We start from the raw sequence: 25,552 nt of genomic DNA, 5'->3' as shown, positions 1-25,552 counted from the left end.
CTTTGGTTGGTATGTTCAATGTCTGAGCTTTGCCAGAAAAAGATATTTCTATTTTTTCCCATGTATGAGCCATGAATTCTTGTATGTCTCAAATATTTTTTTGAAAATAGGACATTTTGAAGAATATAATTTGATAACTCTGGAAATCAGACCGCCTCCACTATTTGTTGTTGTTGCATTTTGTTGTTGCTACTGCTACTGCTGTTAATGATGATGTTTGTTTGTTTAGTGAATTTCCTGAACCAATACTGTAAAGAATATCTTTTCTCTGTGTGGCCATTAAAGTCTCTTAATTTAGTGGTTACATAAAGATTAAACAGAGATTTCCTTAAGTGTCTTGAATGTAAGTCACTCATACTTGGCTGAGAGATTTTGTATGTGTGTTTTTTTTCATGCCTTCAGCATTCCAGCAACTTTCAATTCTGCCGTTGCCTTCACTTCTTTCTCATGAAAAACCTCAATGTCCATGAAAGATAATTAGGGCCTTCTTGAGTCTTTCCTGGGCATATACACATCCACGTAAATGCATATCTCCTAAATTCCCAGAAATATATTGCATCTTTCAAAGTGCTTGATGGACATTTGATTTCTCAGTTTTTCTTTTTAAATGTTTTGGTCAACCACTTGTTTGCCCCTCAGGAATCTATGCTATTAATTTCTACTCATGGATTTTTATAGACACCTTGGAGTATTCCCATTGAGTGAGCTCTGAGTCAGGTCAAATAAAAGCAAGCCCTGAAAATGTTTTTTTTTTCCTGGGAGCTGCCAGACAGATTTTATAGTGCCAATTTTCTGGAGAGGGGGCAATTGGAGAGCTCCAAACCATTTCTGCCCCCACCAGTGGCTGCTGAGATTCTGGCTTTCACAGCTACCTTGCTTATAAAGCTGTTGGTTTTAAAGACACTGTAAATCTGGGGAAAGGAGGATGGAAATAAGACAAGCTAAAACACCACAGAGCTCACTGTTTTTTTTTCTTTTTAACAATATCCAATCATTTCTCTTAAATAAATGCTCCTCCAATTGTTTCAAGCTTTTGATTAATTTCCAGATTTCTCAAAACATTGATTTTGAAAAATTTTGACAGTGTTCTCATTACTTTTATGGATGAGAGAATTTTCAGAAGTCCTAAATCTGCCATTCCCACTGTTGTCACCTGGATATTAATTATATATTTAACATATGCTTGTAACTTACTTTAGGTTCTTGAGTACTCGATCCTTCTCTGTCATGTTAAAAAACTGCAGCCTTTGTTTCTCTCTAATATTTCTTTTTAAAAACATGGGAACAAGAGGCATTATTTTACACTTAAGATAATTCAAAATTGCTCCAGTCATTTTTGGTAATGGAACCAAATCTGTTTGTCCAAATTAGTTCCCTACTTGACAGACTAATCAAGTCATTTTGCTTTTTAAATCAAAATCTGATGGTTTTTTTTTTTTTTTTTTTGGTTTCCCCAAGCTTGACTGGACCCCTTTTCACCAAATTTGATACATCCCTTAACCTCATTACATGGCCTCACATTTTTGTTCAAACCATGTGTGCCAGTTTGAATGTATTATGTCCCCCCAAACAGCATTATCTTTCATGCAGTCTTGTGTGGGCAGATGTTTTACTGTTGATTAGACTGTAATTCTTTGATTGGGTGTTTCCATGGAGATGTGACCCACCCAAATGTAGGTGACAACTCTGATTGGATAATTTCCATGGAGGTGTGGCCTGGCCCATTCAGCATGGGCCTTGATTAGTTTATTAGAGCACTATATAAGCTCAGACAGAAACATTGAGCTTACTACAGTCAAGAGGGACACTTTGAAGAACACACATGAGCTGAGAGAGGAGCTGCAGTTTACAGAGACATTTTGGAGACAGCCTTTGAAAGCAGAATCTTGCTCTGGAGAAGCTAAGAGAGGGCAAATGCCCCAAGAGCAACTGAGGGTGACATCTTGAAGAGGAGCTGTGGCCTAGAGAGGAACATCCTGGGAGAAAGCCATTTTGAAACCAGAACTTTGAGCAGATGCCAGCCACATGCCTTCCCAGCTAACAGGTTTTCTGGATGCCATTGGCCATCCTCCAGTGAAGGTACCTGATTGTGAAGGTACCTTGGACACTTTATGGCCTTAAGACTGTAACTGTGTAACCAAATAGACCCCCTTTTATAAAAGTCAATCCATTTCTGGTGTTTTGCATTCTGTCAGCATTAGTAAACCAGAACACCATGGTTCCACTAATCTTATAAATATAATTTTGTCCAGGTCAAAGGAACTTGGGGCTCGGGGCAGGGTCATAAGTGGTATAGAAAGCAGAAATCCATTGTTGTTTACTTTCTCTAATCCTCTTGGAATTGAGGAATATGACTGTCTAATTGACTTAATATTCCTTCGAATTATACCTGGTGAGGTCTTGGCATTGGTCTTTGGGCTATCCTATAGCATCTTCCATTTTCTTCTGGCCTGCACTTGTGACTGATTACACTTCTGTTCTGTCATTTTCTCCTCTTGTAATATGGCTGTGGTGTGAGCCTCCTGTCCTACCCCATGGTCAGGGCCTTGATGTCCTCTCTATTTCCTTTGCCTTGTACATGCAACCCTTGTGCACTGTTACTGTAATTTAGGGCAGATACATTGTCTCCTCCCTTGGGCTGGATTCTGTTATACCAGCCACAGATAAGGGCTCATTATACTCTCTGGGCTTTCAAGATTTTTAGTAAGGTAGTTTTTATTTTTCACTTCCCCATTTATTTTCCTTTCCTTGAACCCCCACAGGGATCAGAAGGCTGGAACTGGGATAAGTGACCTACACATGGCTCTCCCCAAATCTCCAACCCCTTTCAAATCTGAACCATTTTTCTTAAATCTATTTGTGTGACTAGATTCTCACACCTCTTGGATCAGCTTGTTCTTAGAAGCTTTTTAGTTCTCATGTAATAGATCCAATATTAATCAGACCTGACACCAGGGTGAAATTAGTTTGGAAAATTCTCAAGCTGAGAACCCTTGATGCGGAAAAATATACAAATTTTCTTGTAATGAGTTTCAGGAAGTGAGCACACTGACAACTAACTTTTTAAGTAGGCTAATGCAAAGGTGCAGCAGGAAGGTGCTGGAAAAAACATCTAGGCAGACTTTTTCTCTTTTTGAGAAATCTCTACTAGTATTTGTCTCTAATGTGTCTGCTTCAAGCACTTAATAGTTCATATTCCATACATAAATAAGTATGCTGGATATCATTTCCAAACTCTTTTTTATATTTTAGAGTGCTATTTTAGTTTCCTGGCTGATAAAGCAAATACCATACAACGGGTTGGCTTAAACAACAGTAATGTATTGGCTCACAGTTTTGAGGCTAGGAGAAATAAAAAAATCAAGGTGTCATCAAAGCAATGCCATCTCCTAGAAGACTGTGCATTGTGGTGCCAGTAGCACACATGAGGTCTCTCCTGGCTTCTCAGTTCTGTTGACTTCCAGCTTCTGGCTGCTCCCTGTGGCTTTCTCTGACTTTCATTCTGCTTATAAAAGACTCTAGTAGTATAGATTAAAGCCCAACGTGATTCATTTGGAGCACACCTTAACTGAAGTAACATTTTAAAGACATCTTATTTTAATGAGTCCACACCCTCAGGAATAGATTAAGTTGAAGAACATGTTTTTCTGGGGTACAGAACTCCAAGCCACCACAAGTGCTATAATAACATACTTGTTATTTTTCCTAGTTAGGTTTACTTACAAAGCAACATTAGGATTGCCACTTCTTGCATATGCTGTTGAGATCCACCTGATTGCCTATATGCCTCAGCCCCCCACTACCTCAGTTGGCCCAGCCCTTTCACGCTTGGGTGGGACATTCTCTCTGGTGAATTCACATTTCAAAGCTTCCTGTGGACAGGTTGAAGATAGATTTCTCCTAATGCCATGATTTTTCCTAGCTTCTTGCTTTGCCCTATACTGCTACTTCCTTATTTACTGAATGTTCCTTCTGAGAGCAATCCTTCAGCAAATCACTTGTACCGGATCCCATGGCCACTACAGTATATTTTACCCATGTGGTAATCTAGATAAAATACCCAAGACCCACAATGATATCAGTAGAAAAGTCATGATTAAAATTTATACCTTTAAAACTTGTTAGTTCATTGAAATGTGTGCTTTCTTTCAATGATATTCCATTAGTTCTATGCTACATTGACTTGATGTCCTGCTAGATCTAATAACATGGCATTGATAGTTGCTTTAGTTTTACATGTGAGAAACAATACAAAGGACACTGTGAATTATGGGTTTCAAAATGCTTCAGCTTTTTACAACCTCCCTGTAAATTTCTGAAAATATGATAGGAAACATTAAATCGTCTCTGCATTCTGAAATTTATTTTGTGAAATGTGCCAGTTTGGATGTATTATGTCCCCCAAAATGCCATTATCTTTGATGCACTCTTGAGGGGGCAGATGTACTAGTGTTGATTAGATTAGAATTCCTTGATTGAGTGTGTCCATAGAGATGTGACTCAGTCAACTGTGAGTGAAACGTTTGATTGGATAATTTCCATGGAGGTGTTACCCTGCCCTTTCAGGGTGGGTGTTAATTGGATCACTAGAGTCTATAAAGGAATTCTCAGAGAGAAGGACCTCAGAACAACTGAAAGTAACATTTTGAAGAGCAGCTGCAGCCAAGAGAGGACAAAACGCCCCAAGAGCAACACTTTGGAGAATGCCATTTGGAAAAGCAGCCTGGGAGCAAGCAGACACAAGCCACATGCCTTCCCAGCTAACAGACGTTTTCCAGATGCCAATAGCCTTTCTCCAGCGAAGGTACCCTTTGTTGACGCCTTACCTTGGACACTTTATGGCCTTAAGACTGTAACTTTGTAACCAAATAAACCTCCTTTGTAAAAGCCAGTCCATTTCTGGTGTTGCAAAAGGGCAGCATTAGCAAACTGGAACATAAAATAATCAGGTTTCATTATGTATTTCTTTGGTTCCTTTTCAGTTTTCCATTTTTGCTCAACTGTGTCCTTGTTTTGAAAAATAGCACAAAAAAATTTTCCAGCTAAAGCCACTATCTATATTTATGTTCAGAGCTTCTCCTTTATGTGCCTATCAGCATTTATACCCAAATGAAATGAACTGGACAATCTAGAAGGAAATGAGGAACATTTGCAGTTGACTCTTCCTTCAGATTGGACTTGTGCTCAAACAGCCAAATCTATATCTTCCCTACTTAGGGTCCCAACTTAAGTCTTAGGAATCAAACATGTCTATAACACCTGTATATTACTTACAACTAAGATGAGAGATAAGGCACCCCTGGAGTTTAAAAATGATATTACTGTATCCTCAGTAGTCTGAGACTATACAAGGAAGCATACTCTCCAGGATCCTAGATGAATTTATAAGGCTGAAACCCCAAAATCTCAAAGCAGTCCTTTCAAAATTCTCAGTTCAATAAGTTCCAAAACCTTTTCTAATTGTGAAATAAATAAACTTGATTTATTTTCTTCCAAATAACATTAAATTCATTAAATTAAATTACCCCTTCCCTATAGATTTGTAATGCTTTTTAATACCTAAGTTCCTTTACAACTCTTTCATCGAATCAAAGTGTAAACACAATCTCTTACATTTCCGCATAGTAGCTCTGGTACACATTTGCCGTTATTAACAGGAAGTCCATTTTTCCCTCTTCATCTTCTCCTCTACCTCTCCAGCCACATCCCATTTTCCAAGGATTCCATGGCTTATTTGATCAAGTAAAAGCATCCAGTAGATAGAGAACTATGGGCTCTGACGAGTTCAAGGACTATTGCTTTTGTTTCTGGCTCACACTGTCACTTTTGGATATGGTCCTGTATCATCCAGTGCACTCTCATCCTGTGTTTCAGTGATAGTCTTGATGGCCCTGATTACCTCCAGAGCACACTGGTGTTCCATCTTTGGGTTCTAAGATTTCAGCTTGAATGGATACTCACCAGTTCACGTTCTTCTTCTGGGATTACATGCTTGGGGATTTGAGCATGAAAGTTCTTTGGACAATTACTGTGATGGAACCTGCCCTCCCGGATCAGACTGCAACTCCCTGTGGTGAGCCCTATTCTTCATTCAGCTGTCTTTCCTCATAGTGAATTGCCAGATTGGGAATTTTCTGTCATTTCCTACCAGGTGAAATTGGCCAGTCAACCATGACAGCCTTTCATAAACTGGAGGAAGCACATCCCTTTCATCTCAGCACATCCCATTCATCTCAGCACATCCCTTTTGTCTCAGCACGTTCTTTTCTCACAAGACCCCTGGACTTCTTATGGTGGTTGTCTGACCTCACCTTCATAATGCATTTGCTTGGCTGCTCAAGCAAATACCATGAAATGGGCCAGGTTAAACAACCAGAATTAATTAGCTCATGGTTTTGAGGCTAAAAGAAAGTCCATATCAAAGTGTCGGCAAGGGGATGTTTCCTTTCTGAAGACTGGTCATCTGGGGCTGGCTGCTGCTAATCCTTGGTCCTTAGTTTGTCACATGGCAAGGCACATGGCAGCCTCTTCTGGCTTTCCCTTCTCTTCCAGGTTATGTTGAATTCAGCTTCTTGCTTCCTCTGGCTTTCTCTCTGTCAGTCTGAATTTTATTCTGCTTATAAAGGACTCCACTAATAGGACTAAGACCCATTCTGATTGGGGTGGGCCACATCTTCACTGGAGTAACCTCACCAAAAAGTCCAACTTAGAATGGGTTCACACCCACAGGAACAGATTGGATTTAAGAACACATTTTTCTGGGGTACATAGAGCTGTAAACCACCCCAGATTGGGAGCTCCTGTTAAGGCATGGGAAACAACAACAACAAAAGAAGTACTGTTATATTGCTTCTCCAAGAAATATTTAGTTTCTCATAATAATGAAAATCTGCTTTCAAGTGACTTGTTCCCTCTCTAAACATGGGACACCTCATTACATGTATTTAATTATTCAGCAGGCTTGAGCCAGGTTCTGTGTAATCTGTTCTGGTCCATTAAGCTGTAACTTCATAGTGCATTTTAATATTTAGTAATGTTTGAACTATTTATTGTTTTTATGGGGTGAACTAATCTAAAATACTATTTTTAATTTTTCATTAGCTCAGCCTAGAAAATACACAGCTGATATTCCTATACATTTAAATGATAATCCAGTTTCCTATCGGACTTTATGTCTGACTGGAGAGGTGAAATCACCCAATTTACTGTTGGATCCTCCATTTGTATTTTTCAATCCTGTTCCTTTGGATGTAACAACTGTAATGGATATCAACATTTTACCCCAAAACTATTTCAGGTAAATATTAACATTTTCCTTATGTGATTTTTTTGTTTGTGTCTGTGTTATATGAGCCATGAATAATGTCTTACTTATTTCTATAGTCGGAAAGAACTATTAAAATATTTAATTGCACACTTAAATATATGGAAAAACAATTATCTTATAGTTAGGCATTGAATGTTCTTATAAAATGTTCTTTAAATTTGTTTGGTGTACCTCTACAAGGTATGAAAAAAAAAAGCTTAAAAATCAGAATAGTAGTTTTCTATTGCTATATGATGCATTACCACAAACTTAGTGCCTTTAAACAACATTAATTTATTATTTCAGTTTCTGTGAGTCAGCAGTCTGGGTATGGTCTAGCTGTGACCTCTCTGATCAAGGTCTTCCCAGGTTGAAAACAAGGGGTCGAACAAAGCTGTAAATGCATCAAAAGCTCATGGTGAGTGGGATTCAAGATGGTGGATTAGGAGAGAGAGAGCAAAATCCCCCTTCCTGAAAAACACTAGATTTATGACAGAAAGCACTCCAGAACAGCAGTTCCAGGGTTCAACTGGCTGGGCAGGGACTTCTACACCCGTAGTGAGTGTGTACTTGGAGGAACTGAGAGCCTGCATCTAAGATGGGTGGGTGTCTGGCCTGGAACGCCACTGGGGAATGGGTGGCTGGAGCCAGCTGATGGTGCAGAGGGAAGTAGCCTTCCATGCCCTGGGCACCCACCTCAGTACCTGGCATGGGTGATAACCCTTCACAGACCTGCAGCCGAGAGGCCCCCATGCTAGGAGCTGGCTGTTGGAGCAGGCAGACGATCATGGAAGAGGGTAGCTTTCAATGTCCAATGCAGCCATCTTTGCAGTCAGCTGGGAGACAACCCTTCACAGCCGCATGACTGAAAGCTTCCTTGAGGGAATTTGGCATTCAGCGGGCTTTTGATGGCATCCACTCTCCCTCCACGGAAGCCCACTGTGTGTGCAGCCCAGAGTCAGTGGTGCTGCACAAAAGTGCCAGGAGCCCTCCCCTGAGCCCAGGGACTCATGGGCACACAGCAGAGAGGGACTGTGGGGCATTTGAGCTGGAAATTGAGATGCACAGCTCTGCAGCCCCAGAGAACACCACCTGCAGTCCTGGGAATGGGCGGGACCACTGTGTCCTTGAGCGGACTCCCTGCCAGACTGCACAGGGCAAGCCAGCCACCCACGGGGCTGTCAGTCCCCAGTGCACATGGAAAGTTGGTGCACTGATTGAACCTCCATGTTGTTTGGAACCCCACTCAGTGCATAGACAAAGTTGGGGAGAACTCACTTGCGGGTAAGAGGTGGCTCAGGAACACAATCTGCTGGTAGGTCAGGGAAAGTGCACTTCATCAAACTATAGCTCTGTCAAATTATAGATAAATGTTCAAATAATTCTGCATATTCTAAAAGAACCCTATCAAGATAAGCAAATGCCAAAGGGCCAAAAACAACAGAAAATTATGAAGCATATGAAGAAACCAGAAGATATGGATAACCCAAATTAAAAAACCAGAAAAGAGACAGAACTTGGAGCAATTAATCAAAGAACACACAAACATCAATATCATGGCTCAAGATATAAGGGACATGAAGTAGACCCTAGAAGAGCATAAGGAATAATTTGCAAGAGTAAATAAAAAAAAAATAGCAGATCTTATGGAAGTAAAAGATGCTGTTGATCAAATTAAAAATATTCTTGAGACACATAACACCAGATTTGAAGAGGCCAAGGAACAGATTAGCAATCTTGAGGATTGGATGATGGAAAGTGAAAGCACAAAAGAACAAATGGTGAAAAAAATGAAAAATTTGAAATGGAGCTCAGGGAAGTGATGGACAACATGAAGCACACAAATATAAGAATCATTGGTGTTCCAGAAGGGGAAGAGAAGAGTAAATGGCTAGGAAGAGTATTTGAAGACATAGTTGGGGAAAGCTTCCCAACCCTTCTAAATGACATAAATATGCAAATAAAAGATGCCCAATGAATTCCAAATAGAATAAATCCAAATAAACCCACTCAGAGGCATATTCTGATCAGATTGTTGAATACTGAAGAGGAGAATGTTCTGCAGCAAGAGAGAAGCAATTCATCACATACAAGGGAAACAGTATAAGATTGAGTACTGACTGCTCAGTGCATATGATGCAGGTGAGAAGGCAGTGGTATGACATCTAAAATTCTGAAAGAGAAAAATTGACAGCCAAGAATTTTTATCCATATGCAAGATAATGAAAGAGGACCCCTATATCACTCCTTATAGAAAAATTAACTCAAAATGGACCAAAGATCTAAATATATGAACCAGGACTATAAAACTCCCAGAAGAAAATGTAGGGAAGCATCATCAAGTTCTTGTGGTAGGCAATGTTTTCTTAGACTTTGCACCCAAAGCACAGACAACAAAAGGAAAAATAGATAAATGGGATCTCCCCAAAATTAAATACTTTTGTGCTTCAAAGGACTTTGTCAAGAAAGTGAAAAGGCAACCTACTCAATGGGAGAAAATATTTGGAAACCACATATTTGATAAGTGTTTAATATCTGGAACATACAAAGGAATTCTACAACTCAATGATACAAAGACAAACAACCCAATTAGAAATGGGGAAAAGACTAGAGTAGACATTTCTCCAAAGATGATAAATGAATGGCTAAAAAGGACATGAAAATATGCCCCAAATCATTAGCTATTAGGGAAATGCAAATTAAAACCACAGTGAGATATCATTTACACCTACTAGAATGGCAACTATTCAAAAAAATATTAGAAAACTATAAGTGTTGGAGAGGATGTGAAGAAATAGGATCAGCTTTTCATTGCTGGTGGCAATATAAAATGGTACAGGTTATGTGGAAGACAGTTTGGCCATTTCTTAGGAAGCTAAATGCAGAATTACCATATGATCCAGCAATCCTGCTACTAGGTATATACCAAGAAGAACTGAAAGCAGACACTTGAAGAGATATTTGCACACCAGTGTTCATAGTGACATTATATACCATTGACAAAAAATGGAAGTCACCCAAGTGCCCATCATCTGATGAATGGATAAACAAAATGTTGTATTTACATATTATGGAATATTATTCATCTGTAAAAAGGAATAAAGTCCTGATACATGTGACAACATGTTTGAACCTTGAGGACATTATGTTAAGTGAAATAAGCAAGACACAAAAGGTCAAATATTGTATAATTTCACTGTTATGAACTTATTATGATAAGCAAATTCATAGTGTTAGAATCTCTAGAATATAGGTTGCTAGGAGAAAGATTGGGGCTAGAGAATGGGAAGTTGATGCTTAACTTTTATAAAATTTCTATTTAGGCTGATGGTAAAGGTTTGGAAATGGATGGTGATGATGGTAGCACATTATTGCATGTGTAATCAATAGCAATGAACTGTATAAGTGAACATGGTTAAAAGGGGAAACTTAGGGTATATATATTATTAGAATAAAAATCAAAGATAAAACATCAGACAGAACAACACAATGAGCTCTATTGTGGATGATGGATGGTAGGTAAGAGTAGAACTATAAGAATGTTCTTTCATAATTATAACAAACATAGACTACTAATACAAGGTGTTAATAATAAGGTGGTGTATGAGGAAAAAACACCTAATGGCAATAATGGATGATAGATAGAACTATTTTAATAATCTTTAATCTTCAATAACGTTTAAATAAACCAAACAATCTTACAATTTTTACCAATTTCAATAAAAGTTACTACTGTTAAAAAATAGTACAATTTATGAAAAAAGTGTTATAATTAAGAGTAAGAAATACTCCACACCAATGCAAGGTGTTGGTGTTGGTGTGGTGTGTGGGAATCCTGTATTTTATGCATAATCATTTTGTAAACTCACAACTGCTCTAATAAAAAAATAACTGATGCAAATTAATCAGAAATAATAATCAAATAACTCAGTAGAAATGTTGGCAAAAGTCATTAACATTAATTCACATAGGAGACAATTATGGAGACAAATAATTGACTGTTTTGAAAACTTGGGAATGAAAACTAGACAATACAATTTGGTAGCATTTTTCCTGACCTAGATAGAAAAACATTAAGAAGTCTGGTAACTTGTCTCATTGTCAATGGATACAACCACACTGAATAATACTCTGCAAAGTGTAACATTTGCATTTCTTACAGCCCATCCATTCCATTGCTCAATATATTCTAGAAAAACTCTCACACATGTGTACTACATGGTTTTTCAAGGTTATTAATAGTTACTATTCAGAATATCAAAATCTGGGAACCTCACAAATGTCCTTTGACAGGACAAAGGACAAATTACTTGTGATAATGCATAAATTCAAATATTATATAGCTGTAAAAGTGGATGAACTTCAGCAAATGAGACAATTGTCAGGAATCTTAGAAACAAAATATTTTAAAGTCAAAGAAGACTACATATATTGATAACCTTTCTATAAAAATAAACAAAGAAAGGAAAGCCAAATATGTTTGTAATTAGAAATATGCACCTCTATATGGGTATTTTGAAATAGAAATAAAATATAGGCATCATTAAATGAAAATTCTGGATGATGGATACCATGTGCTAAAGGAACACAAAGGACTATAAGGAGATTGATTGGGGCAGGAGCACCCAGAGAGATGCAGAGGTACTAGAAATGTTCTTTAATTCAGTTGGACGTTGGGTTCATGGGTATTCATTTTATTATTATACCTCTTAATTCTCATGTATATACGTCATGTATTCTTTTGTATGTTTAAATAATGAAAAACCTGCACAAATCATAACCAGTATAGAAATAGTTAATGAAAAATTTAAGCGTAAAATTTGAAGTCATATAAATTGAGTTGTTAAAAATTATCTGATGCCATATGAAAATAATTGCCAATCAAATAAAATTGAGGCTAGCTAGCTGACAGGTTAAAATTATATTGATTGTGAGAATTTGTGTATCAATTTGAATTGCCTAGAGGCATTATTTACAGAGCTGCTATTTCTTCTACCTGCTTCAGGACTTCCCTAGTCAGTTCTCTGTTTTACAGGTGACCACTCTTAGATCTAGAGAAGTTCCAAGTGCAATGTAGTATTTGATTGTAAATTAAATTATTCAGGTTGAAGCACATCGTACCACACTAGTTTCTAAGTTTCAATCCGTAAGATATAATGTGTACTTACTTATGCCATGGATCTTTCTCTGAATGCATTGAGTTTGTGAGGCAGTGTACTTCTTCAACTTTAAATTAGCTTTGGATTTGCTGTTCCTCCAGGATCCTCTCTTTAAGTAGACACTAAATTTTGTTGCTTAAACTGCAAGTTGCAGTAGCTTGAATTATATTGTGCTAGACGGTGTTTTTTAATCAAAGAAAATTATCTAATATATGAATTAGTCTTACAATCTTTCAACTTTTGAAGTAATGTATGAAGTTACCAACTGTAAAACTATGTCAAGTCAAAAGTTGAATCATGCAGAATATGGCATAATTGAATTCAGATAAAAGGACTTGAGAGATGATGTGAACAATCCTTTGTAAATATATAAACAATAAATTTGATGGCTTAAGGGATTTATCCATGAAACTTAGTTAATTATAATTGGAAAAGACCCGGATTCAAACCTGATTTTTTTATCGTGTTTTTCATGCTTTATCCAATGTACCATATTTGTTTAATCCAAGTTGAGAGTTTTCTGTTTTATCTAGTTCAATAGTTAACAACCTTCATTCTGATTAAAATAATACCAAAGAAATATGATTCTTGAATATGTTAACACTTCTTATGTGCTGTAGGAGACTACATGTATAATAAAATAAAACAATGTAATATGGTTAAATACTTATTGAGCACTAAACAGCTATTGAGTAGAAATTAGATTTAAAACAGAATACTACGTATTACATGATTAAAAATCAGAAACATTTTGAGTTGTCGAAATAAATTATGGACATATAATGAAATATCATGTAAATTTTAAGTGGCATTTTTGAAAAGTAAGTGTTCAAAAAATAACCACGATAGATTGTATGTACTCAAGTGTTTACATAGTATCCAGTTGAAAAATTTCCTGTGTATATGCATCTGCTAATATAATTTTGTCAAAATACAGTAAAGCTTTAGCTATTTAAATGGTAATTTGAGGGTAAATCCTTGTTGTGAGAGCATATTTAAGGACAATAGTATTTAGATCATAGTGTGGTCAGAAATGCCATGTAATTAGATGAGATGTTTTATCTCTCTTTTTTTATTCTTACAAGACAGAAGAGACTTTTGATCACCTGATGTTGTCCTTGGTTAAGTTAGATAATTATCAGTCTTATATTGTGGCCAGAAAATAAGAGACAATACAAAAAAATTTATGATTGGGAATATTGTTTAAATGTTTGTTCTTTTTAGTATTTCTGATGTTTTAAAAAACACAGGAATACACCTTTAACTCCAATTGCATACAAGCATTTTGAGCTATAAAAACTTTTTTAAAAAAATTTCAAACAGAAGTTCAACTCTACGTATCAAGATTCCCACCGTGAGTCTTCTTGATGGGAGTGAGATTCATCCATTTTCTGTGAAGTTTCCAAAAGGCAAAGATATCAAAGGCTCTGCCAGTGGAAGTGACGCTGTGCTCATCTGCCACCTGAGTTTCAAATCCTCTAGACCTGTGTCATTTTTCACCGATATTTTTTTCTATGATGACCAAAAAAACCGGTAAGAAGTTTAAATATAGATATTCTTTTGGATCTAACATTGAAGAACAGTGAGTGTATGTTCTGTACCACTGTAAAATATCAAAAGGAAAGAAATCTAATATAATGACTTTGAACATAAAGTTTTTTTAGAAGTTCAAAATGTGACTTTGTTCTCATGAGAAATAGCAAAATAGTGGTTATCAGACTGTACTCTGGAGTTAGTTTGTCTTGGTTTGAATCTTGGCTCTGTTAACTTTGGTAAAGTTAACTAACCTTTTGAGCCATAGTTTCCTCATCTGTAAAATGGGATAGTAACTGAACCTATCTCATCCGTGGTCGTGAGGAATTCATTGAATAAATAAATCTTGAGTAATTGGATAGGGGCTGGAACAAAGGAAGAGCTAATTAAGTGTTAAATGAGAGTGAGATCACCAAAGTGAGTTTCCCAGCAATGTGGTTTTGCTACATGTTGCTTTAACAGGATCAGGAAAATTCAAATACATCTTGGTAAAGTCATGTTTCAAGCCTTACCTTGTAGGATTAGAAATTCCACTTTTACATTATACCCTGAGAGGATTTGAATAGCTAAGTCACAAAAGGCTGATGTGTACAGCAATAAAGTTTGCTAAAATTTTTTACATTAAGATGTAACTTTAAATTGGATTGTACAGTAAAGTTTAATGTCAGTGTATGTGTTCTCTGTGTTAATTTATTAAGTTGTAATGGGGTCCTTGCTATTCAGTATATCCATTGTCAAAGGATTGATTTTTGTTTGGAATTAGAAGGGAGAGAGGTATAAAGCAATGTTGCTTCCAAGGTAACGTGTGGCTGTATCCGGAACACATGCAATGTTATCAAGAATTTTCCTGAACTCCAGCTTCCATGTGCCTTCTATTATACATTGATAGATAAAAACTTCTAAGTTACACCTCTGAGATTCCCATTTCTCTTTTTTGATGCTAACAGTCCATCTTTTCATCTTTTATTGACACCTTTTTTTTTTAAAGTTTGCTAATGACATGGCTTAAGTTACTGTCATTCAGTGTAAGCTCCCTGTCCCTATCCTGGAAGATATTCTGTCTTTTATGGTGAATTTATACATATATGACCTGTTCATAAAAGTGTAATTTCATTTCTCTTCATACTACAGATTCACACTTTATGCAAAATACTGTGTGTTGGATAGCTTTGAGCTCACTGTCAAAATCATGAATAACTTTTTCCGTGAATGTCTTAAAGATGATGCAGGCTCAGACCATGAGAACAGAGTGAGGAAGACAACTGTTTCATTAAATGTGTGGATTAGATGGTTGGTGGAACATGGGGAATAATTGTATGTAGTACAATTGTATGTAAGAGGGGCATGGACAGCCTTCATTGAGTCTATGTGTTGAAGTTGGGGCAGCAAACAGGCTAATATGAGAAAAGTAGTAGAAGCGAGATTGTATTAGATAGTTCCCTTCCCTCCTATCCCCTCCCACATCCCCTCCTTTTCTTTCTGCCTTTTCCTTCTCTCCTTCTTTTTATTATATTTTGTTCCTTTTCTGCTCTGAGAATTGTTTGCTCCATTACCTGGAATTCCTCACCTTTCTTTCTGGCATAGTCCACTAAATGCCATTTCAACCCTCAAGATGTTTGGGATACAGTAGAGATATTGGAACTAATTTAGAAACTGCAAATCATAGGTGGGTAACAAAAGGTTTCTTCTTCAGCTTACCTTCAGATGAATAAGGAACCAAAATCATGAGCACTTCCTGAAAACTGAATAATGACAAGTTCTTTTATTGACGGATTTTTGACTCCTTATCAGAGGGCCTGTGAACAGATATTTCTTCTCTTTTCAACTTTACAAAGCTGTCTTTGCCTTTCTCTCTCTAGACTGAGTATTCTACCTCTGATTTTACTGAGATAAATTTGATCTTCCAACAAGAAATATCACAGTGGCTTCTCTTTCAACTTCAGAATTTCTCTGTGGAGAAATTAGACTCATTGATTGTCATCTATTAATCTATAATTATTGTAGGCAATCTATGAATAGTTTCTGCCCTAGATTTTGGGTAAGCAAAGATGAATTTGAAAGAGGCTCTTCCATGATGGATATCAGTGCAGAAGGGAAGGTAGATTTCTAAACAAATGCTTTTTATATACTCTTTGTCACAACCCAGCTTAGCCCTAGGACCAAGAACACGCCAAGTACGGAGTTAGAGATGTATTTATTAGGACTCAGTTACGGGAGATGGCTTGTTCCATGGCGGCGGCAGTCCGGGAAAGATGGAAGTTAGTGTTCTGCAAAATCAGGGGGTGCCAGGGGATGGTTTATAAGGGTTAGGACAAGGAGGGTGTGAGAACAGAGTTTCAGCAGGGTCTTTTGACCCAAGGGTGTGGAGATTGTTATCAACAGTGACCAGAGAAGGGGCGTTTCAGTGCTTCCTTTACAATATGTTTTTTCCTCCCCTGGGGAGGTCTGATGACTTTTAATATCTGTCCTGGTCAAGTAGGCAGCTACGTGAAATCACTGTGGAAGGGAGGGGGCCCGTCACTGGGCCCCCACACTCTGTTTTGTGCCAGTAGAAGTATATTAAAAATGCAGCAAAAAAGGAGCAATTAATAATGCTTATGGAGCATGGGGTAGGGGGAAGAATCCGAGAAGACTGTATAAACTTCTGAATAAAACTGTAAAGACAAATGACATGTGCCAGTGTTTGCTCTAAGTCAGAGTCTTTATTTGCATCTAATTTGTCCATATTGAAGCCCAAATAGAAAATAAATCACCCATTTGTTCGTGTTTTCCTTTCTTTTACTTATGCAGTACCGTTTCATACTGTGTTGCCCTTGGCAACTAACACGCTTGGTTTCATAACTTGTTTTCTGACTGGCTCAACTGGCCCTAGAAATAAATGTGATAGAGGCTATTATTCCTGTTTATGTCTGCTGCCTCTGGTAATTGCCCCCTCCAGACCCATGTACCTCCAACTCAGAGGTCGCACACTCCAGTGTTACAATTAACATCAGCAACTCTATAGAAGATGATTTTTACTTAAAAAATACCTTTATTATGTATATGAATATTGATAAAAGCCTCTAATTCTTTTAGACATTTTAAACTAATGGTGTTTGCAGAAGACGTCAATATATTAAAATAAAATCCAGTATGAAAACAACTGAAAAAGTGCTGCTTGAAATTATATATTTCACGTCAATGAAATTTCAAAATGAAAATGAAAAAACTCATTCCTTGTAAAAATTAAAAAATTTTTTCCTGCAAAATAGAATTCCAGGCAAGCATATCTTTATTGCTGGAACAAATTGTATCTTCGTCATAGTCTTAAAACACATGATTCTGTTTTTTAAGTGGCACTTACGTGTCTGTTTAGAAAAGAAATTAAAATAAGAGTAAAATAATCTTAATATTTAACAAAAATACAAAATAATATTTAAATGAATAAAGTATTGTATATGGTTTTCAGTGAGCCCAGGAATGCAATACCAAAAGTATAATTCCTCCCATGCATAAACGCCCTGTTTGATCATTGTTGTTTATGAATCAACCTCTTCTAAGTTAACTTTTTAACCTTCTTTATGTTACCCATCAATTCCATTTTTTTTTCATCTTGATTTTTCCCTATTTTTACCCTGGGTATTTGAGGCCACAATTTAGGGATGTGAGTATGTGAAAGAAGTTATATATAAATATAGTTATTAATTGTCTGAGGAAACTGGGTTCCTGAGAGTATAGAATGTTTCCTGTACTTTTTCTTATGGATTTGAAATTTTAGTTTCTGCTTTGCCTTTGTGCACCAAGAATTTAGTTTATAATTATCTTAAGCACATTTTGGGCTCCAGATCTCAAATAGGCTATAATCTGTTTTTTTTAAGCATTTTTTTTAATCTTCATTTTATTGAGATATATTCACATACTACGCAGTCATATAAAACAAATGTACATTCGATTGTTCACAGTACCATTACATAGTTGTACATTCAACACCAAAATCAATCCCTGACATCTTCATTAGCACACACACAAAAATAACAAGAATAATAATTAAAGTGAAAAAGAGCAATTAAAGTGAAAAAGAACACTGGGTACCTTTGTCTATTTGTTTGTTTGTTTGTTTGTTTCCTTCCCCTATTTTTCTACTCATCCATCCATAAACTCGACAAACGGGAGTGTGGTCCATATGGCTTTCCCAATCACATTGTCACCCCTCAAAAGCTACATCATTATACAATCATCTTCAAGATTCAAGGGTTCTGGGTTGTAGTTTGATGGTTTCAGGTATTTACTGCTAGCTATTCCAATTCATTAGAACCTAAAAAGGGTTGTTTAAAGTGTGCGTAAGAGTGCTCACCAGAGTGACCTCTTGGCTCCTTTTGGAATCTCTCTGCCACTGAAGCTTATTTCATTTCCTTTCACATCCCTCTTTTGGTCAAGAAGATGTTCTCCATCCCACGATGCCAGGTCTACATTCCTCCCTGGGAGTCATATTCCATGTTGCCAGGGAGATTCACTCCCCTGGGTGTCTGATCCGACATAGCGGAGAGGGCAGTGATTTCACCTTTCAAGTTGGCTTAGCTAGAGAGAGAGGGCCACATCTGAGCAACAAAGAGGCATTCGGGAGGAGGTTATTAGGCACAATTATATGGAGTCCTAGCCTCTCCTTTGCAGCAACAGTCTTCCCAAGGGTAAATCCTGTGGTAGAGGGCTCAACCCATCAAACCACTAGTCCCCTATGTCTGTGGTCATGTTAGCAACCATCAAGGTGGGGTAGGCCAATACCCCTGCATTCTCCACAGGCTCCTCAAGGGGGCTCTATGTATTTTTTTCCTTGTTTTTTTTTTTAACTTTTTTTTTTAAATCAACTGTATGAAAAATAAAAAAATCAAAAAAAATAATTAAAAAAAAACATGCAATAAAAGAACATTTCAAAGAGACCATAACAAGGGAGTAAGAAAAAGACAACTAACCTCAGATAACTACTTTACTTCCAACATGTTCCTACTCTACCCCAAGAAAGTTACCTAATATAGCAACATTTCTGTGAACTTGTTCCTACTTTACCCATCAGAAATTAACAGACCATAGTCATTCCTGGGTATTCCCAGAATGTTAAATAGCTTATCTGTTCTTCTCGGATTATTGTTCCCCCTTCCTTAATTGCTCTCTATTGCTAGTTCCCCTACATTCTACATTATAAACCATTTCTTTTACATTTTTCAAAGTTCACATTAGTGGTAGCATATAATATTTCCCTTTTTGTGCCTGGCTTATTTCGCTCAGCATTATGTCTTCAAGGTTCATCCATGTAGTCATATGTTTCACGAGATTGTTCCTCTTACTGCCGTGTAGTATTCCATCGTGTGTATATACCACATTTTATTTATCCACTCATCTGTTGAAGGACATTTGGATTGTTTCCATCTCTTGGCAATTGTGAATAATGCTGCTATGAACATTGGCGTGCACATATCTGTTCGTGTCACTGCTTTCCGATCTTCCGGGCATATACCAAGAAGTGCAATCACTCAATCGAATGGTAACTCTTTATCTAGTTTTCTAAGGAACTGCCAGACTGACTTCTGGAGTGGCTGAACCATTATGCAGTCCCACCAACAATGAATAAGAGTTCCAATTTCTCCACATTCCCTCCAGCATTTGTAGCTTCCTGTTTGTTTAATGGCAGTCATTCTAATTGGTGTGGGAGAGTATCTCATTGTGGTCTTAATTTGCATCTCTCTAATAGCAAGTGAAGCTGAACATTTTTTGATGTGTTTCTTGGCCATTTGTATTTCCTCTTCAGAAAACTGTCTTTTCATATCTTTTGGGCTGTCTGTACTATTGTCATTGAGCTGTAGGATTTCTTTATATATGCAAAATATCAGTCTTTTGTCAGATACATGGTTTCCAAAAAATTTTCCCATTGAGTTGGCTGCCTCTTTACCTTTTTGAGGAATTCCTTTGAGGTACAGAAACTTCTAGGCTTGAGGAGTCCCCATTTATCTATTTTTTCTTTTGTTGCTTGTGCTTTGGGTGTAAAGTCTAGGAAGTGTCCACCTAATACAAGGTCTTGAAGATGTTTTCCTACATTATCTTCTAGGAATTTTATGGTACTTTCTTTTATATTGAAATCTTTGGTCCATTTTGAGTTAATTTTTGTGTAGGGGGTGAGGTAGGGGTCCTCTTTCATTCTTTTGGATATGATATCCAACTCTCCCAGCCCCATTTGTTGAAAAGACCCTTATGACCAAGTTCAGTGACTTTGGGGTCCTTATCGAAAATCAGTCAGCCATAGATCTGGGGGTCTATCTCCAAATTCTCAATTCGATTCCATTGATCTGTATGTCTATCTTTGTGCCAGTACCATGCTGTTTTGACAACTGTGGCTTTATAATAAGCTTCAAAGTCAGGGAGTGTAAGTCCTCCCACTCTGTTTTTCTTTTTTAGCGTGTGTTTAGCAATTTGAGGCATCTTCCCTTTCCAAATAACTTTGATAACTAGCTTTTCCAAGTCTGCAAAGTAGGTTGTTGGAATTTTGATTGGGATTGCATTGAATCTGTAGATGAGTTTGGGTAGAATTGACATCTTAATGACATTTAGCCTTCCTATCCATGAACATGGAATATTTTTCCATCTTTTAAGGTCCCCTTCTGTTTCTTTTAGTCGAGTTATGTAGTTTTCTTTGTATAGGTCTTTTACATCTTTGGTTAAGTTGATTCCTAGGTACTTGATTTTTTTAGTTGCTATTGAAAATGGTATCTTTTTCTTGAGTGTCTCTTCAGTTTGTTCATTTCTAGCATATAGAAACATTACTGACTTATGTACATTAATCTTGTATCCCGCTACTTTGCTAAATTTGGTTATTAGCTCTAGTAGCTGTATCGTCGATTTCTCAGGGTTTTCCAGATATAAGATCATATCATCTGCAAACAATGACAGTTTTACTTCTTCTTTTCCAATTTGGATGCCTTTTATTTCTTTGTCTTGCCAGATTGCCCTGGCTAGCACTTCCAGCACAATGTTGAATAACAGTGGTGACAGCGGGCATCCTTGTCTTGTTCCTGATCTTAGAGGGAAGGCTTTCAGTCTCTCACCATTGAGTACTATGCTGGCTGTGGGTTTTTCATATATGCTCTTTATCATGTTGAGGAAGTTTCCTTCAATTCCTACCTTTTGAAGTGTTTTTATCAAAAAGGGATGTTGGATTTTGTCAAATGCTTTTTCAGCATCTATTGAGATGATCATTTGATTGTTCACTTTCAAATTGTCAATGTGTTGTAATACATTGATTGATTTTCTTATGTTGAACCATCCTTGCATGCCTGGAATGAACCCCACTTGGTCATGGTGTATGATTTTTTTTAATGTGTCTTTGGATTTGATTTGCAAGTATTTTTTTGGGGATTTTTGCATCTATATTCATTAGGGAGATTGGCCAGTAGTGTTCCTTTTTTTAGCATCTTTGCCTGGTTTTGGTATTAGATTGATGTTAGCTTCATAAAATGAGTTAGGTAGTGTTCCATTTTATTCAATGTTTTGAGAGTTTAAGTAAGATTGGTGTCAGTTCTTTCTGGAAAGTTTGGTTGAATTCTTTGTGAAGCCATCTGGCCCTGGGCATTTATTTGTGGGAAGATTTCTGATGATTGATTGGATCTCTTTGCTTGTGATGGGTTGATTGAGGTCTTCTATTTCTTCTCTGTCCAGGCTAGGTTGTTCATATGTTTCCAGGAAATTGTCCATTTCCTGTACATTATCCAGTTTGTTGTCATACAGTTGTTCATAGTATCCTCTTATAATTTTTTAAATTTCTTCGAGATCTACAGTTATGCCACCTTTTTCAGTCATTATTTTGTTTATATGGGTCTTCTCTTGTTTTGATTTTGTCAGTCTAGCTAGGGGCTTGTCAATCTTGTTGATCTCAAAGAATCAACTTTTGGTGATATTTATCCTCTCTATTGTTTTTTTGTTCTCTATGTCATTTATTTCTGCTTTAATCCTTGTTATTTCTTTTCTTCTCCTTGGTTTAGGATTGGTTTGCTGTTCATTTTCTAGCTTTTTCAGTTGGTCCATTAGTTCTTTGATTTTGGCTCTTTCTTCCTTTTTAATATATGCATTTAGTGCTATTAATTTCCCCTTCAGTACTGCTTTTGCTGTGTCCCATAGGTTTTGGTATGTTGTGTTCTAATTTTCATTCGTCTCTATGTATTTAGTAAGTTCTCTTGCTATTTCTTCTTTAACCCACTGATTGTTTAGGACCGTGTTGTTTAACCTCCAGGTATTTGTGAATTTTCTAAGTCTGTTAGGGTTATTGACTTCTAATTGTATTCCACTGTGGTCAGAGAATGTGTTTTGAATAATTTCAATCTTTTTAAATTTGTTGAGCCTTGTTTTATATCCCAGCCTATGATCTATTCTGGAGAAAGTTCCGTGAGCACTAGAGGAGTATGTGTATCCTGGTGATTTGGGATGTAATGTTCTATATATGTCTGTTAAATCCAATTCATTTATCAGATTGTTTAGGTTTTCAATTTCCTTATTGGTCTTCTATCTGGTTGATCTATCTATAGGAGAGAGTGATGTGTTGAAGTCTCCCACAATTATTGTGGAAACATCAATTGCTTCTTTTAGTTTTGCCAGTGTTTGTCTCATGTATTTTGTGGCACCTTGATTGGGTGCATAGACATTTATGATTGTTACTTCTTCCTGTTGAATTGTCCCTTTTATTAGTATGTAGTGGCCTTCTTTGTCTCTCAAAACATCCCTGCATTTACAGTCTATTTTATCTGAGACTAATATTGCTACACCTGCTTTCTTTTGGCTGTAGCGTGCATGGAATATTTTTTTCCATCCTTTCACTTTCAATTTCTTTGTGTCCATGTGTCTAAGATGAGTCTCTTGTATGCGACATATTGATGGTTCATTTTTTTAATCCATTCTGCGAATGTATATCATTTAATTGGGGAGTTTAATCCATTTACATTCAACATTATAACCGTGAAGGCATTTCTTGAATCAGCCATTTATCCTTTGGTTTATGTTTGTCATATTTATTTTTCCCCTCTGTCTACTAATATCCTTTAATGTACCCATACCGAATCTCTTTAGTACTGAACCTTCCTTCAAGTCTCTCTCTCCTTTCTTTGTTTCTCTGTCTGTAGGGCTCCCTTGAGTATCTCCAGTAGGGCAGGTCTCTTGTTAGTAAATTCTCTCAGCATTTGTTTGTGAAAAATTTAAGCTCTCCCTCAAATTTGAAGGAGAGCTTTGCTGGATAAAGTATTCTTGGTTGGAAATTTTTCTCACTCAGAATGTTAAATATATCATGCCACTGCCTTCTCGCCTCCATGGTGGCTGCTGAGTAGTCACTACTTAGTCTTATGCTGTTTCCTTTGTATGTGGTGAATTGCTTTTCTCTTGCTGCTTTCAGAACTTGCTCCTTCTCTTCTGTGTTTGACAGTGTGATCAGAATATCTCGGAGTGTGTTTATTTGGATTTATTCTATTTGGAGTTCGCTGGGCATTTATGATTTGCGTATTTATGGTGTTTAGAAGATTTGGGAAGTTTTCCCCAACAATTTCTTTGAATACTCTTCCTAGACCTTTACCCTTTTCCTCCCCTTCTGGAACACCAATGAGTCTTATATTCAGATGTTTTATATTATCTATCATATCCCTGAGGTCTGTTTTGATTTTTTTTTTTCCCCATTCTTTCTTTTGTGCTTTCATTTTCCATTCTGTCATCTTCTGGTTCACTGATTCATTGTTCAGCTTCCTCTAGTCTTGTAGTATCAGTATCCAGAATCTTTTTAATTTGGTCAACAGTTTCTTTAATTTCCATAAGATCATCTGTTTTTTTATTTAGTCTTGCAATGTCTTCTTTATGCTCTTCTAGGGTTTCTTGATGTCCTTTGTATCCCGTACTATGGTCTCATTGTTCATCTTTAGTTCTTTGAGTAGTTGCTCTAGGTACTGTGTCTCTTCTGATCTTTTGATTTGGGTGCTCGGGCTTGGGTTATCCATATCATCTGGTTTTTTCATATGCTTTATAATTTTCTGTTGTTTTTGGCCTCTTGGCATTTGCTTAACTTGATAGTGTTCTTTTAGGATTTGTAGACCAATTGAAGTCCTTATGTCTAATGTATCAGATCTACAGCTTTGTGGAGTACACTTTCTCTAACTAACCAGCAAATGGCATCCACGAGCCACCTGTTCTCCACAAGTTAGTTCTCCCCTGCTTTGCCTTTGTGGTGAGTGGGGGAGTGAGTCTTGTGGGGTCCAACTGGTGTACCAAGCTTGCGTGTGTAGTTGGTGTTGCCCGCCCTGCATATGGGGTTTGTCTCTGGTGGTCAGGGAGGGGGGGTGGCTCTAACAACCAAATCTCCCTGGTGTTCCTGGAGTTTTAAAGCAGCTGCAATAATCTAATCCTTCAGTTCAGTCATGCCACAGTTTGTCTCTGCCACTGACCCACCAGTCCTTGGTATTGGCATATGGCTGCTGAGACTTGCGAGTGGGTCCCGCTTCCAGGCTGTGCACCCCCTGGTCCTCTGTTGAGGGATGACTGTGCTATGTCATAGGTGAGTGCCATCCCGCCAGGGCAGTTCTGGGCTGCTGGGCTGTGTAGGGTGGCTCCCAGTCTGCTGAAATGATGTCTGAATTGGGCTTTGTTAATTCACACTGCTCCACCTTCCCAACTCTTGGACAACCAGCTGAGGTTGCAGGGAAGGCTAATGTCCACACCCAGTTTTGTGGTGTGTGCATGTTATTTGAAACACTTCCATCATACTGGGTTGTCTGGGGCAGCTCTAGACTATGGGGCTGGTGACGGGCAGGAGTGTTTCCTGTCCACCAGGATGATGGCTGTGAGCAGACACCCCCCTTTTCTTGGGATGTTGTGTTAAGTGAATTTTCTCAGCCACTGGATTATTGCCTTTTGTCTCAGAGCTCTCTTAGTTCTGCTCTTGTCTTGACCTGCCCAAATTGAAAGTCTTTGAAGCTTTCTGTATTGGGCTTCTTAGAGTAATTGTTTTAGAAAAAGAAAAAAGGATTAAAAAAAGGGGCCCTCCTCAGAAATCTAATGGGTTATTGAAATGCTAAGAGAGAAAGCAATTAGGGCCATTAAGGAAAGGTCCACAGGGCAGAGAGATCAGCTTTTCTTCGGGATTTGCATACGAGCCTCAGGGCCTGAGCTCTGCCCTTCCCCTTTCTATGTTCACCAGAACTCCAAAAATCCTCCGCTTTTATTTTTGAGTTTTTGGTGCTGTTTTTTTTCTATGCCTGTCTCCTTTCTGCTGTGCTGGCTGCTCTCAGATTCTCTGGTGTCTGGTCTCAGTCTATCTATGGTTGGAGTTTGGATCAGCAGAATGAGTTTCCGATAAGGGCTGCCACTGCAGTTCTCCCTTCTCCTTCCCGGAGCTGACGGCCCCTCCTCCCACAGGACTGAGCCTCACAGGGAGGGGCACAGGTCCCCTGGCCGCAAAAACTTACAGATTTCACTGATCTCAGCAGTTCTACATTTTCATGAGTGTTGTATGAAGTATGCCCAACGTCAGATTGCTCTGCGGTGTCCAGTCCATGCAGTT

At 37.6% G+C, this 25,552-nt stretch overlaps 1 protein-coding gene across 1 annotated transcript in view; it reads left to right on the top strand.

The window, feature by feature from the left end:
- CFAP47 (cilia and flagella associated protein 47) overlaps positions 1-25,552 on the top strand; it is a 455,597-nt gene that overhangs the window by 119,402 nt on the left and 310,643 nt on the right. Inside the window, exons 25-26 of the mRNA XM_037824716.1 lie at positions 7,102-7,297; positions 13,789-13,998. Of these exons, the coding sequence (XP_037680644.1) occupies positions 7,102-7,297; positions 13,789-13,998 (406 nt within the window). The remainder of the gene's footprint in view (positions 1-7,101; positions 7,298-13,788; positions 13,999-25,552) is intronic.

This window comes from Choloepus didactylus (assembly GCF_015220235.1).
Source record: "Choloepus didactylus isolate mChoDid1 chromosome Y unlocalized genomic scaffold, mChoDid1.pri SUPER_Y_unloc1, whole genome shotgun sequence".
NCBI lineage: Eukaryota > Metazoa > Chordata > Mammalia > Pilosa > Megalonychidae > Choloepus > Choloepus didactylus.
The sequence above is the reverse complement of the archived record's forward strand: the minus strand, read 5'-3'. Positions and strand labels throughout refer to the sequence as shown.